Below are 15,744 nucleotides of genomic sequence, written 5' to 3'. Positions count from 1 at the left end.
GGTAAATTCCAATTTCCCATTAAGATTTACATGGTCTTATTAGCCCTAATGTGTCTTTGAGAATATACATTATTAAATGTTTGTTATGTAATATTTTTTAAATGGAGGGATAGCTGTTTGTCTTATGATAATTACCAAATGTAAAACCTTATTTCACTGTTGGCAAAGCTGCATAAATGCTCAGGACATTGTGCCCCTCGATTTAATGCCAACGTGACCTTTTAATGGTGATACAATAAATGCAGCATACCATGATAAAATAGTCCATCAAATTAAGTAGTTGGAGGTGAATGGGCTGTTTTATGGCTCTTGCAGCCCTTCAATTAGTTGATATCCCTTAGAAGTGCGTGCCCCGCAGGGGAGTTAATGTTTTTGTGAATGAGATAATGAAATGACGCGGTACCACGTGCCAAGACACAGCGCTTGACTCAACTCTGGTTGTTTGAAGACCGACACCGCCTCCTTGTGGACGAAAAAAAGTGTCAGCTCATATAAATGTGGGCTATACAACAGCAGTGACCCCAAGTCATAAGCGTATAAACCAGGGGTGTCAAACTCAAATACACAGTGGGCCAAAATTCAAAACTGGAACAAAGTCGCGGGCTAACGCTAATATTTATTGAAAAAAAAAATCTTCCTCTAGATATAAGAATGAATCTTTTCTTATGGACTCAAACAAGTTTTGCTGAAAAACTGAATATGGAACAAGCAAAGCTTAATACTAAACAATATATATATTAGCTGTATAATACCAGTAGGTCAGCTCTAATAGTAATTTGGTATGGCTTCGCGGGCCAAATGTAATTGGGCTGCAGGCCAAATTTGGCCCGCGGGCCAGAGTTTGACACCTATGGTATAAGCCAATACAAGTTACCTGAAACTTAATCAATCAATCACACTTTATTTGTTTAGCATCTTTAATGCAGGTTAGTGCAGTTCAAAATGCTTCAAAGATTAAGGACAAGCCAACAAGAGATTAGACATATCAAGAATTAAGAAAACAAAAATATGCAGCAATAAGCAACTTTAAACTACTCAAAGAGTTTGTTTGTATTAATGAGAGAAATAAATCCGAATAGGACTATGAGCAGACAGATGCCTCTGTTCAGTAAGTTTTTCTAATCCTGGATGTAGATTTTAAAAAAAAGTTCATTGAAGCACTTTAGAATATCACATTTTTCACCTAAATTACCTGAATCTTTAAGAGCTGACATCTCGTCTGTGGTTACATCGCTGTACAAAGTTTTATTATTTTCCAAAAGGAGTTGGGATCATTACGGTGTTCAGTGGTTTTTGAGGTAGAATTCTGATTAGGCCTTTTTTAATTAAAGAGGTTTAAGAGTTTCCGAGCTGTCTAAAAATCAGCCAGTGTGCCTCAGATTTAGCTTTTCTGGCCCAGGTGGCATCTCTCTCTGTGAGGAGATGGAACAGAAAAAAAAAATAAGGATTGTCTCAGCTTTTTTCTCTAAATTTGTGAGAGGGCACATGTTTATCTATAATTTTGATAAAAGCATCATAAAAGTATTTTTACACTGGGTGTACATCAGTAAACCTAGTGTGGTAGCTAGGTAGATTCTATTCTAGTCACAGCCTGTAAAACGTGGGAGAAAAAAATCAAGGAAATGCTTACAATCGTATTTAAAATATTAACTATTTAACTATTTGTGGTCTTGATTATGAGGGCTTTGACTGTCTGACTGTAGCTACCACTCAGTGTTTAACGATATCATTTGCAAAAATACCAATACCGGATAAATTGAAACATCAGTACCAATTACTCAATCAAATCTTATTTTCTATAGCACATTTGATGAATCTTAGTGCAGTTCAGTGCTTCACAGATGACTAATAGGCCAATAATTAAAACTGCAGAAAAAAATTAATAAAATTACAATGATTTGCAGTAATAAGCAATTATATAAATTAATTAAAGAGATTAAAAATCAGACATAAGTCTTAATAATAAATACATCTGGGGAAGATTAGAATATAGAATACAGTAATATAGAGATAATACTGATATATTTTAAAGGTGGAAGTAAGTGCTGAAAAAAACAAGGCTCTAAACCATATGAAAAGCTCAAAAAATGTAATCTGGGTAAATTCAGAGTATCTTTGCTTTTGTCAGATGATCTGTTTGGTTACCTTGTATCCATCTTTTGTTGATATTGCTTTTTGTGCAATATTTTCATTTCCTGTCTTGCTTTACCATCGTTTTTGTTCATTTTGCCTTCCTCTGCATTCTACATTGGATAACTCGCTTATGCACACCTGAGCTAAATATTAACATTTGTGTTACCGTGTTTCATTATGTATCATACCACAACAATATGTTGAAAGTATTCTGCCAGGGTTTATATGTTATCTTGGTTACAGGCCTTCTGTAACTGTTTGCATGGAATGAATCAGTGTTTTGTCTAAACATAACAAAAAAAACAAAGGATCCTTTTCAAAATGTCTCTTTAGGCAATTTGTTACAAACTGGGTTTTTTTTGCAAAATTACGATTTGATGCCCTTTTTTTTTAGTTGAATCTATAAAAAATGAGAAAGATAATACAATTCGACAGTTTTGCACCACCAAGGCAATTCCCCAAGAGCTATTAGCTGAAAACTTAGAACATCTCTGCATAGTGTGCAAATCGTCCTTAAGAAACTGAGGAAACTCGACAAATAAGGAATAAAAGAAGAAGTGGCAGGCCTAAAAAACTATCTACAGCATTTCAAAAGTATCTAAATCTCATGTCCTAGAAACAGGAAAGAATTCAGCAAAGACCAAACACAGGACCTGAGAGATGCATGTGGCTCTTCAGTTTTCAGAAGCCTCATTAGAAATGGTGTCAATAGACGAGTGGATGTCAGGAAGCCATTCCTAAGGAAGAGAAACAGGAAGAAAGGTTGAAATATGCCAACATACACAGGAACTGGATTGAAAATTAGTGACATCAGGCCTTACGGTCTTATCAATCCATATTTGAACATTTTCATTCAACTTATCATCAATATGTATGAAAGAAGTCCGGAGAAAGGTAAAACTGTGATTGTCTACGATTATCTGTAAAACATGGTCCTCTTTCATAGTTTGGGGCTATAATTTAGCAGTGCTATTAAAAGCATACCTGAACAGAAAAACAAACAATGGATTGGCTTTCCGAGAGCTTGGACCTCATCTTGAGAGAGAACAGAGCAAAAGACATCCAACATCCAAAGAACAGCTTTGAATGTCCCTCAAGAGGCCTGGAGAACTATTCTTGAAAAAAGAAATGATGAGAAAGAGAGTTCAGGCTGTGCTGAAGAATAAAGATGCTCATACCAAATATTGACTTTCAAACTTGTTGGAATTGTACAATTTGTTTTGCCCTGTGTACTATGTATATTTATTTCAATTAATTTGAGTGAAATTAATCTTTAAAAAAGTAAATGCTTCATGTTGGAGTCATTAGAGCAGCAGGTGGCAGTATTCATTCATTTTTAAAGCAGGCTTTTGTTTCGTTTTACTCGGGGAACAAAGACCTGTAGCATGCAGAAATTTAGGATGTTTTCAAGATCATTATCAGTTTAAGAAAACTTGTGTACATTATAATAACTATATCTAAAGATTTCATGGAGTTTAATTTTACTTAAACAGCATACCTCTGTTAAGGGACCTGGAGACCTGGTTTGTTAAAATAGCTGAACACGAGGGAAACAATACCTCACACAAGAAAAAGAGACAGCCTTACTCTGCAGAATGCACAAACCACTCACATTACCCACATTGCATTTATTTGCATAAAAGTGTTTGTAGTAAAAAGTGGGAGATTTGCATTCACCGTAATGTTGACGGTTCAGTCTGCTTTACCTGCCATTGCCAGTTTATCATTATGACTGTGCTGAATACTGCTAAATGCTAAGAGATGCTTGACAGTCTACTCAGCCAGCAAATTCATTACACCCATGGATTAATAGTGCAGATATGGCAGTGGATCATTCGACACCAAACTATAACCAATTTTTGGAAATGCCCAGTGGGTGATCATCTTATTTCCAAGCTTTCAGTTTCTGTAAATGTGCCAAGTACAACTGATTGAGACTGAAGGCTTTACAGTGAAATTATTACAGTCTGCATTTTATTTCAAACCCAACATAAAAACTGAACCGTGTTGCCTTTTTGCTTTGAAATACTCGCATTTCGAACCTCCCTCCAGGTCAGCCTTTGTGGCAGTTGTACCTGTAATGCTAAGATCAAAAAGTTTTGGGTGGATCTAATGGATTAAGGCACACACATACACTTTTTAGCACAATTAGCTTCTTAACCTCCTCCCGTCACAGAAATTGCACAGATCATAGGTCTGTCACGGAGATTCTGATTCTTGGGGTTTGAACTGGTCAAGATAAAATCTTAAATAGTGAAAAGAATTTTACTCTTCAAGTCCCTGAAGAGAATCGATATGATACAGCCAGAGTAGGATAAATTCAAAGTAACAGTTTAACTTTTCACAATCCACAGTCAAAAATAGTTGCCTATGAACCTTATCTTAATGATAGGGTTCATAAGCAAAAAGGGCTGAAACCACAGATTAAGCAAGAAGCCAGTTCTGAAAATGATTTCCTCCTCAAGGATAATGTAACCAAACCATACAGGAAAAAAACTACCTTTGTTTTATTAACAAGGTAAAAACATTCACCAATAAGCTGATAAGTCACCATAGCCACACAGCTGTATTCATTTCATACATTTGCAGTAATAATTCATGCTGACAGCCACGTGGAGGGTTTAAGTGAGCTCTCATTGATTTTTTTTTCTCATAGATTTGTTGTTAGTCCCACAATTTGCCCAGTTTTAATGGAAATGAAAATATGTGTGTGTTTGTAGTTCACACACACACATCCTCGGTGACTAGCCAGACTCCCTGCAGACTCGGTCTATTATTTCCTGGCAGTGTGGTGACACAGTACTTTATTCAGGCTGAATTACACCACCGAGCAACATAGTGCATTCAGTAACCTACTTAGACAATAGAGAAAGTCTCCACACTACACCAGGTGTCCAGTACATCTTTGGTCCTACTTTCCTTTAATTGCAAGCCTATTCTGTGATGGACATGTTTTCGAAGCCCCTTTGTCGCTGCTACATGAAGCCATTTTCCTGACTTGTCATAGTTAAAGTGAAGAAAGGCCTCTCAGATGTGAGAAACCTGAACATAGCGATGTACAGAGTGGCTCAGTGCTGTTGGGAAACAATAGACATCTGCCTTATAACATTGTGTCAAAGTGACAGATCAATAATGCCTGCATCCTACATCATTACACTGCTGTGGGATATTGATTGCTGAGTTTGTGCTGAGTGGCACTTTACAGCCACAAGGTGTCTCACCACTCCTCTTGTGGTCACAGCTCTCTGAACACTGGGCTAGGCCCTCAACTCTAAAGGCATTGAGCTGATGAGTGGAAATGTTTCTGTTTGGGACAAAATATAAGCAGCTACGTGTGCTACTTGCTGTATGTTTTTGTTCGCAACAAGCTTCTAAAAAATTCTAAAATTATACAGCGAATAATATTCACAGTAAAGCTGGGAATGTTATGAGTGCCAGTGTTCCACTTTTGGAAGAGTCATCCTGCCCCGTGGCTCTGGATCCTCCTTTCTGTGGAAGGATAACACAAAGCAGGTTATATCGTTTCATCAAACACTGGCTTGACCTCAACACAAGCTCATATTTTTTTCTGAGCTGTCTGTGCAGGGAAGTTACAACAATGAGCAGTAAGCAGGTCCAAAGTTCCTGCAAATCCTACTGCAGAATAGGCAGCATAAACAGACGTTTCCTGTGGCTCCTGGTGTTCCACAAACCTCACTGTTAAACAGGCTGCAGTAAACAGCCAACACATTCCTGCTAAAAGAAATATTAAATAAACATGTTTATATAATTCAGTGCCTAAAATGAAAAGCCTACTGAGTCTATGGTGGTATTTTTGTGTCACATGGTGTAGTTAATCTTGTATTAATCTTTAACTGCAGCTTTCTTTGAAGTGCTTTTCTATTTTTAAAGCTACTTTTTCCTTTAACCACAGCACCTTAATATTCTTAAGAGGATTGGAAGGAATAGCAGGCTTGAACGTTTTTCCAAGGATTGCTTTACTTGCCTTTCAGTCTTAATTGACATTTTTTGTAAATCATCCCTCTGCTTAATGCAATATAGGCTCATTCTATAGTCAAAGACAGACAGCCAAATCCACCCAGTCATACAAGCCAATCCCCAAGCTTCATCAGCACTCCGTGTTTTCCAGACTGCCTATGTCTCGTCCCACTCACACTCTCTGTCAGAGCGCGGCGTTGACAACCACTGGCCACTGATCAGCCCACTTTGCACGGGTCGCGTCTCCATGCTAGACTGCTGAAAAAGGAGCTCTGTCCCTCACATTTTCTTTTACTTGCAAGTCAAGCATCTGACTGAAAGCAGCAAGCCCGTCCACGGCAACAAAAGCACAAGAAGTCAAAAAAACCTCCAAGTGATTTTCTAGGCTCATCACTGTCTGCACAATGTCTGGAGAAGACGCACCTGCTCAGCAGCAAAACGCCGTGGACCAAAAGCAGGAAACCAAACCTACCGAGGAGCCCAAAACCGAGCCACCCAAGACGGAGTCCCCACCCGCCGCCGCCGCAGAGGCAGCGGCCACCCCGGCGGCGACCACCGAGAAGGTCCCTGAAGAGGAGACCTTCACCTACCGCGCTCTGGTGCTCACCGGCTACGGGGGGTATGATAAAGTCAAGCTGCAGGTGAAGAAAGGCAAGCCGACACTCAAGGCTGGTGAGGTCCTGGTTCGGGTCAAGGCATGCGGACTGAACTTCGCCGACTTGATGGCCAGACAGGGGCTGTACGACCGGCTGCCGTCCCCGCCGGTTACCCCGGGAATGGAGTGCTCCGGGGTGGTGGAGGCTGTAGGGGAGGAAGTAACAGACAGAAAAGTAAGCACAAACTAGCTGTTGCCTTTTCTTTCTTTTACTGTGTCATATAAAAAAAACTTGCTGTGCTTGTTTTAATGTTTTGGTGATATGTATTTCATTCAGTTTGGGGCCGAACTGTTACATCTGGGCATGGGCGTGTCAGGCTTTTCTCCCTTCACTGGAAAAAAGTAGCGGTCGGGTTTCCATTTCCACGATTAAATTAATTTAACGTCATCAATCGATTGCAGGGCAATTCATCCAAAATACGGGGATAATATAAATCGGCTTTTTGGTTTAATATTGAGCTAATGTGGTTTCACATCCATTCATTCACTTCTGCGTAGAAAGCAGATGGCACTTGTTGTCTTAACGTGAAAAGCAATAAAGCATGTCAGTGTGCTCATGTTGATTTTTCATCTCTTTTGAAGAAGCCAAAAGTGTGTTAATGAGGCAAGTTGTGCACAATGCGGCCAACAGAGGCGTCGCCCCTCTTGTCTCCCCGGTTTTCGAATTGCGCTACCAGTGCGCACTTAGATTGAGCAACTTCAAGTACAAACTAGTTGCTGAGATTGAGAAGGATTCTCTGTTCACACCAAACATTCATGTTGAAAGTCTAAATCTATATAAACACATGTAATCTGTGGGATGCCTTCCATCCTTGCTGCACCTACGCTATGCTGCGCTTTGATGTGCGCCATGGTGCGGCGTGTTGCGTCAAGTTAGCTGGAGACACCGTGGACAAGACCGGAAATGAGTGTGTTCTGCCTTCAGAATTAAAGCTACTAACGCGTTCATGTGTTTATTAGCCTATCATATTTTGTTAAGAAAAAGAAGGAAGCAATTAGGTGTAAGAAAACGAGCACTTTTGATGGAAAATTATTTAAAAGAGTGGCTAATGGGTATACAAACATGGCTCTACTTGCAAAATGTTAGGCTAATTAATAGGCATTTTATTTTGGAGAATATGGAACGCTGTCACAGTAAATATTATGACTTGACACCGGTGGCGGAGACCGAAGTCACCGACGCCTTTTGTTACCGGGAGCGACGATGGCGCACACACGAATGGAAAGGGCGAGGCGCGACGCAACAGACAGCATGGTGTGAGAAACTGAATCAGTCGCACTATGTTCCAACAGATATCGAATCATATGTCCTGTGCTCAGAGATCTCTTTAACCCAGTGTTTCAACATCAAAAGTTCAAACCAGTGCGCTCTCAGACAATTAAGTAAATTAAACAGAATATTGAAGCCCCTTCCACCTTGATTGTCATCCACAAAGAACGATGCGTTGTGATGGCAGCAGGATTATTGGTGTCTGTCTTAAATTGCACGATGAGCCATATGAATCTATGTCTTGTCTCCTAGCAGCATGGCATCACCACGGTAACGCCTTTTAAAGGTTTTTAAACAAAAAAAAAAGAACCCAAGCGTTACAAAGCAGCCAATGATGACTCACGCTGCTTGTTGTACTAGTACCAGATTTTCTCACATCGTCCAGTTAATATCTGTGGACAACACCATGTGATGCAAGTGCAGAATCAGTCCATCTGACAGGGAGTGGCACATATGTCTGTAAGGTGTGGATCCCTAGATGGATGGCTAATCTATTGCAGGATAACAGTAATAGGGTTAATTAAATGATTGGTGATGGGTGAACTTACAGCAGCCAGACATCATAGAAAGCGAAGACCCCTGTGTTTCAAGAATACTTCATTGCTCCTTTCCACATTGTCAGGGATGTTGATTTGATTTAAAGGTCACAAAGCACACATAGAAACACACAGCCTATCGATACGCTCCTACATCCCCTTGCGGCCTTTAGCTTATAGAATTAGGAGACAATCTTCCTAATGGATAGAGATCACTGCAATCTTTTGGCAGCTGACTCACATGGAATGTGCTGACCCCTGATGGCACAGAATTTTTGGGAGGCTCATCACCCACTGCTGCATTATTTGTCTGCCCTGTATCTCTCCCAGATAGACATATGCACACAAAGACATTCAACAGTGGGAGTGTCTGAGTGTCTTTCTTCCCATATATAATACATAAAGGCAATAAATTTATTGCTTCTTAATTAAATAAAGTAAGATAAACAGTGGTTAAGTAGAGTGCAATCCGTTTTATTTCATATTTCCAAAACATTGATATAGCATATTAGATATGCAATGCTTTAGGTTAATTTCTGAAATGCATGAGAACTGCTTTAAAATACAGAAAACTGTGTACAGTAGTGTTTTTGAGTCTTTTTAATGCTTCTACACTTTCTCCCCCCTTTGGCGAGTGCAAAGACTCGTGGGATTCTAAATTTCTCACTTCAAAGCATGACTTTAAAAGTGTTGTTGTGTTTAAACAGGTGGTTTTGTATTTAGACTCTGTTGCCGGTGTGTGAATGGGTTTTTGGTGTTTGTCTGGCCAAAGAGAGAGTTAAGGTTTATCTAGCTATGGGCCACCCTGACTAAGATACCCATAGCAATTAATGACATCTGGTCAGGATTCATCTTCAGGAAGTTTGTTAAAATGCTGAATAGGACAGTATTCACATACACATGTGGTGCAAGAAGTAGGGGAATTGCAAGAACACTGATGTCCTGTTATAAGAAACTTAAGTAAGGAAATGCAGCAAGGACATGTAATTATTCATTAAAGTAATAAACTGTGAAGTTATAGTTTAGAGCTCTCAGCTCTTTATTGTAGTTTACTAAAATTCTTGAAGTATAGATAAAGGCTATTAAACATTTTTAGATTATGTTCAAAGATTAAGCAATATTTGTTTTGAAACTCAAATCAGTACATGGATCAAACAGTCCCGTACGCTGGTTTTTCCTCTATCTTGACCTCCTTTTATTGATTTTTTTTCTCCTCCATTGTCTATCAGTAACTTTCCCTTCAAAGAACTATAAGTTGGAGAGTCACGTGGGACCGCCGAGGAAGATGGCCGCACACTAGAGGCGCTCCTAAAGTCTGTTGATTAATGTTCTGATTCTGGAAACATACACTCCAGCTGTAGTCGTAAATTGGACACCCTTTGTGGACTTCGAAGCTTTTCAAGAATTACCGTCTTTGGAAAATGGCCGGTAACAACAAAGCAAACTTTTTTAAGGGAGCTACCACGAGGAAGAAGCAAGCTAGCATTAGCCTCGCTCCGGAACCACCCGAAAGTGCATCTGCATCTGAGGCCGCCTCTCCAGTAGTTGAGGAAGGTATAGGGAGCGAGAGCAAAAAAGACATTTTTGAAGAAATTAAGAAAATGAACGCTACTCTTCAGGTCGTAGCAAAAGATGTCACCACTATTAAAGAGGCCACTAAAGAACTGAAAGATTCGGTGGAAGATATAAAAGTGAGGTTAGGGGAGGCGGAACAACGTATATCAGACATGGAAGATGCCAGCGTGCTTACCGAGGCAAAAGTGGACAAATTCCAGAAGAGGATGGAGGCGTTGTGGTCGCGAGTGGAGGACCTTGAAAACCGTAGCAGGAGGAATAATGTACGGATCATTGGACTCAAAGAAGGTGTGGAGACACCCGGGAACGTGGACAAATATGTGACGGAGATACTGGCCAAAGCATTTGAGCTTTCTGGAAGTGAATTTGAAATTGAACGTGCGCATCGTTCCCCTGTACCAATGCCGGAACCTAACGAGCCTCCCAGGGTGATACATGTCCGCTTTCTACGTTCATCTGCTAGGGAGAAAGTGCTTCGGGTGGCAAGAGAGAGGCGTGGAGTCGATTGGCAAGGTGCCAAGCTTTCCTTTTTTGAAGATGTTACAAGGGAGCTGGCGGAGAAGAGGAAGGCATTCAACCCGGTGAAGAGGCGTCTCCGAGAGCTACAAGTAAAGCATAGGCTGATGTATCCTGCAACGCTCGTTTTCACGTGGAACGGACAAAAGAAAGCGTTCAAAGACGGAAAAGAGGCCGAGAAATTTCTGCAGGAGTCGACTTAGAGGAGTGCGGGACATGATGTAACAGATCGGAGTAGTGTATGTGAATTTTAAAATAAGGTAACAAACAAACAATGGGCTCAATGGGGCTGCGGTGGTGATGCTGCTGTCGGATGATTAGCGTGTCTCACGGACCACGAGCAGTTTGGGGTCTCAAGCTAAAGTTAGTTAGGCTTGGGTAGGAGAGGAGGGAGGGGGCGCTTAGCAACGTTGTTCTGAGTTGCTATGCAAAGAAGGGGGTTGGTTTTGTTCAGGTTTGTTTGGTTTTTTTTTGTTTTGTTAATGACGGCTAGTTTGATAAGACCAGATGGGTTTTGTAATATTGAGTGCATATGCATATATTTGTGTTGTGTTGTAAAGCGCACAAGGTGTGCTTTACCCCATTTCTGTTAGAAAGTGATGAACAGGTATACTAAAATAATATCGTGGAACATAAACGGATGTGGGGACCCAATCAAGAGGAGGAAGGTTCTAACATACTTAAAATCTAAAAATGCAGATATAGCGTTTATTCAGGAATCCCACATTGCGGGGGAAGAAGAGGCAAAAAAGTTTAAACGAGACTGGGTGGGCTCCGTTTTTCATAGTTCATATTCGAGTAAACGGAATGGTGTGTTGATCCTTGTTAATAAGAAATTAAGCTTCGTGTTGCTGAAGAAGTATAATGATGACGAAGGACGCATTATATGCTTGGAGGCCTTAATTGATGGGGTTCGAACAGTTTTGTGCAATATTTATGCACCTAATAAGGAGGAGCCAGATTTTTTTCACAAAATTAACAAGATAATAGGGGATCATGTGGGGCAGGTGATATTGGCTGGGGATTTCAACCAGGTGATGGATGGGATAATTGATAAGAGTAACCCCAGGGGTACGTCTACACCCAGGGACAGAGAGGCTGTTCATTTACTGACAGAGGATCTTTGCTTAACGGACATTTGGAGGTTAGTTAATCCCAGTTCAAGGGAATACACATTTTACTCCAACTGTCATAAAACATATTCGAGGATAGATTTCGCCTTAATATCAAAGTCTCTAGTCGATTCAGTCGTAGACTGTGAGATTGGTGCCATTGCCATTAGTGATCATGCCACAGTAGAGTTGCAAATTGACTTGAACACAGATAGAACGAAGAGGGGTCGCTGGAGGCTTAACACGATGTTGTTGCAGAACAAAAGTTTTAGTGAGGAGTTAACAAAGGATCTCAAAATTTTTTTCGAAATCAATATGGGTTCCACAGACAAAGTAGCCACAGTCTGGGAAGCATCTAAAGCATATGTAAGAGGAAAGCTGATTGCATACGCATCAAAAGTTAAGAAAAGTGATCTGGAACGGGTAGAAACCTTGGATAAAGAAATACGGGAGTTGGAGAAGGACTTAGCGAGTCAATATTCAAATTATAAATATCAGACTATATGTAAATTAAAGTACCAGTTGAATGACATTTATAACAAAAAGGCAGAATATGCCTTATTTAGGCTCAAAACAAAATTTTATGAAGGTGGCGAAAAGAGTGGAAGACTATTGGCAAGACAACTGAAGCAGCAAGATAATTTGAATAATATATCTATGATTAAGAAGGACGGCCAAGTGATAACCTCATCGAAGGAAATAAATTCAATTTTCCAATCATTTTATCAAGATTTGTATACGTCTGCTGGTGCGCTTGATGAAGGGGAGGTGGAGACATTTTTTTCAGGTCTACAATTACCTACTCTCTCTGGGGAACAGAAAACGAGACTGGATGAGCCTATAACGGAAGAAGAGGTCAGGGCTGCGATCTTATTAATGAAGAATGGGAAATCGCCAGGCTTGGATGGCTTCCCGATTGAGTATTATAAGAAGTATATCGATATTTTAGCCCCAGTCCTGCATAAAGTTTACCTTGAGGCATTGGAGATAGGTTCCTTGCCGAGTACGTTTAATGAAGCACTGATCTCCCTTATTCCTAAAAAGGATAGGGATCTGTCGGACCCAGCAAATTACCGGCCTGTAAGCCTTTTGGGCGTTGATTGCAAAATTTTGACGAAGGTTTTGGCCTCCCGCCTGGATCATATATTACCAGATATCATCAATGGTGACCAGGTTGGCTTTATTAAAAATAGGTCCTCCGGTGATAACATTAGAAGACTTCTTCATCTCATGCACAAAAGCGAATCTAACCTAACCCCAGTTGCGGCCTTCTCGCTGGATGCTGAGAAGGCCTTTGATCGGGTGGAATGGGGCTTCCTTATGACGACCCTCGCAAGGTTCGGGTTTGGGCCTGGGTTTTGTAATTGGGTCAAAACTGTATATGCAAGTCCAAGGGCAGCGGTTTTGACAAATGGGTTGGTGTCAGGGTTTTTTCATCTTACTCGCGGGACCCGACAGGGGTGCCCTTTGTCCCCGTTGCTTTTTACAATATTTTTGGAACCGCTGGCCTTGGCTATCCGAGCAAACAGGGGTGTCAGAGGTGTTCATGCAGGGGGTATGGAACACAAGTTGTTTCTATATGCTGATGACATCTTAGCAGTATTGACGGATCCCATGCAGTCTCTACCAGCACTACTCACGTGTGTTGAGTCATTTTCAGGGTTGTCAGGTTATAAGATAAACTGGGACAAGTCGGAGGGCATGCCATTGTCAGCATCATGTCATTCTGGATGCGTTACTCCATTCAATTTTAAGTACTCACCTTCAGGTATGAAGTATTTAGGAATATTATTAAAACCCGACTTGGAGGATATTATGCTTTCAAATGTGGAACCTCTCCTCCTAAAGATAAAAACAAATCTGGATAAATGGGGTAAATTGAATCTTACACTATGGGGTAAAATTAATGTGATTAAAATGATGGTGGTCCCACAGTTCAATTATGTTTCCATGATGTTACCTGTACGAATTCCTTTGCACATATTTAGTCAATTTGAGAAGTTATTCAAAGATTTTTTGTGGAATAACAAAAAGCCGAGAGTGAATATAAAGAAAATGTGGGCCTCTAAAGACATTGGGGGAATGGCCCTCCCAAATGTGAAGTTGTATAATTTAGCTTTTGGATTGTCAAGACTGGCCAAATACTGGACAGGATCGGGCTCTGAGCTGAGCTGGATGAAGATCGAACAGGAACTAGCGAGCCCTTTCACACCTTTGGATGTTTTCTCACAGGGCGCGGCACCTAATGGACAAGACTCTCATGATAACCCAGTGCTCAGGTATTCCAAAGCTGTCTGGGTAGAGGTGCACAAGTTGTGTGGAGCATCTCATCTAAGACAACCTTATGCCTCGCTATGGAACAATATTGCTGTACGGATTGGGCGGAAAACTGTGTTCTGGAAGGAATGGCTTGTCAAAGGCATACGCAGGATAAGTGATCTTTACTCAGGGGGAGTGTTTATGTCATTTGCTGAAATAATCCGAAAATACGGTTTGATAAGAGAAAATAATTTTTGGAAATATTTACAAATAAGGGATTGTGTTACCAAAGGAAAATTTGCTCAAAGCTCGAATATGGTGGTGGAGTTTTTAGAATTGTCCAGTACAGCACATAGGGCGGCTGTTTTCTACAAACTGTTTAACAATCCAAAAAAAGAGATATGTGAAAACTTGAGGATTATATGGCAGAGGGATCTGGGTTGTGCAATTTCTAAAGAAGACTGGCGCAGAATTTTGTCATTCTCTGATAAGTATATAAGGGAGGCCAGGGGTAAATTTACTCAGTATAAATTAATACACAGGTGGTACTTCACTCCATCCAAACTTTATAGAATGGGAATTAGTCCCAGTAATGTATGCTGGAAATGTAGTTCAGATCCAGGGACATTTATACATGCTATTTGGGAATGTGGGAAAGTTTATCCCTTTTGGCAAAAAGTGTTGGACAAAATAGGAAGGTGGATTGGTTTGATGATACCCCTGTCACCAAGACTGTGCTTATTAGGGGATCGGTCGGTGTTACCTGGGGTTTCAAAATATGACTTTGTGGTTATAAAGGTGGGGGTGATCGCAGCGGCTCGAGTTATTCTGAGTGTATGGAAGGAACCATCTCCTCCAGAATATAATAGGTGGAAAGAAACTATGCTGAAAATGGTGTCGTATGAAAAACTCTTGGCTAGGATTAATGATGATAGGGAGGGTTTTGACAAATCGTGGGGACGTGTTTTTGGCTGAGATGGTTGGAACTTATTTGGTCAGGGCAATTATCTTTAGTTATGTTGTACGCTTGCTGCACTGTTTGTTTGTGTAGGCACTCAGTAAGGGAATGACTTAAAGATTTGAGTTAACTGTCCTTTTTGTTTTTATTTTTTTTTACGGGTGTACTGTTAGTTAACAGGTATTGAAAATGGACCCGAAGTATAAAGGTGGATTAGCTATGGGATTGAAAGCTGTCTTTTCTTTTCTTTATTGTTTTTTGTTTTTTTGTTTTTTTTCCTTCCTGTTGTTGTTTTGTTGGTTGTTTTGTTTGTTTTTTCGTGTTGTGAAATGTTAAAAACAAATAAAGACTTCGATTACAAAAAAAAAAAAAGAACTATAAGTTGACTGAAGTATTACAGGAGTTGAGTCACCTGAAATAACCCTAGCAAGCAAATGTGGGGAAAAGTAAAACACTGAGTAAGATCAGAAAAATCATGAATCACCCTGAAGCTCCCGTGACACTAAACATCAGCGTTTTTTTTTTAATGTTTTGTTTTTTGTTTGTTTTTTTTTACATCAGACCAGCTTTAAAAATGTTCTCCCTCGGTGAGGATCTCGCCCATATGTTCTCAATTATCTCCCTGGCCCACATTGTCAGTCTGGTATTTCCTCCATCAATCCTCCCCTGCCTTTATCTATAGCTTTTTTTCCTTTCATATAAGCTCTTAATTCTGTCTATGACCGCTGGGCTATCGGTGACTTGCTCTGTCG

General features: G+C 40.3%; 1 protein-coding gene and 1 long non-coding RNA gene across 2 annotated transcripts in view; one reads left to right on the top strand and one right to left on the bottom strand.

The window, feature by feature from the left end:
• Nucleotides 1-1,579: 1,579 nt before the first annotated feature.
• LOC309705179 lies at nt 1,580-5,585 on the bottom strand. The gene is made up of 3 exons (XR_014276518.1): nt 5,543-5,585; nt 3,118-3,248; nt 1,580-2,870 (listed from the first exon to the last, which is right to left on the bottom strand). It is a non-coding gene; the product is annotated as an uncharacterized lncRNA (long non-coding RNA).
• Nucleotides 5,586-6,281: 696 nt separating this feature from the next.
• Nucleotides 6,282-15,744, top strand: part of vat1 (vesicle amine transport 1) — a 32,896-nt gene continuing 23,433 nt past the window's right edge. The window contains exon 1 of the mRNA XM_082529072.1: nt 6,282-6,941. Coding sequence (XP_082385198.1) covers nt 6,516-6,941 — 426 coding nt within the window. The 5' untranslated portion in view covers nt 6,282-6,515. The remainder of the gene's footprint in view (nt 6,942-15,744) is intronic.

This window comes from Aulonocara stuartgranti (genome assembly GCF_965226115.1).
Source record: "Aulonocara stuartgranti genome assembly, chromosome: 4".
NCBI classification, from domain to species: domain Eukaryota; kingdom Metazoa; phylum Chordata; class Actinopteri; order Cichliformes; family Cichlidae; genus Aulonocara; species Aulonocara stuartgranti.
Note: the sequence above shows the minus strand (reverse complement) of the source record. Positions and strands in the feature narration are given on the sequence as shown.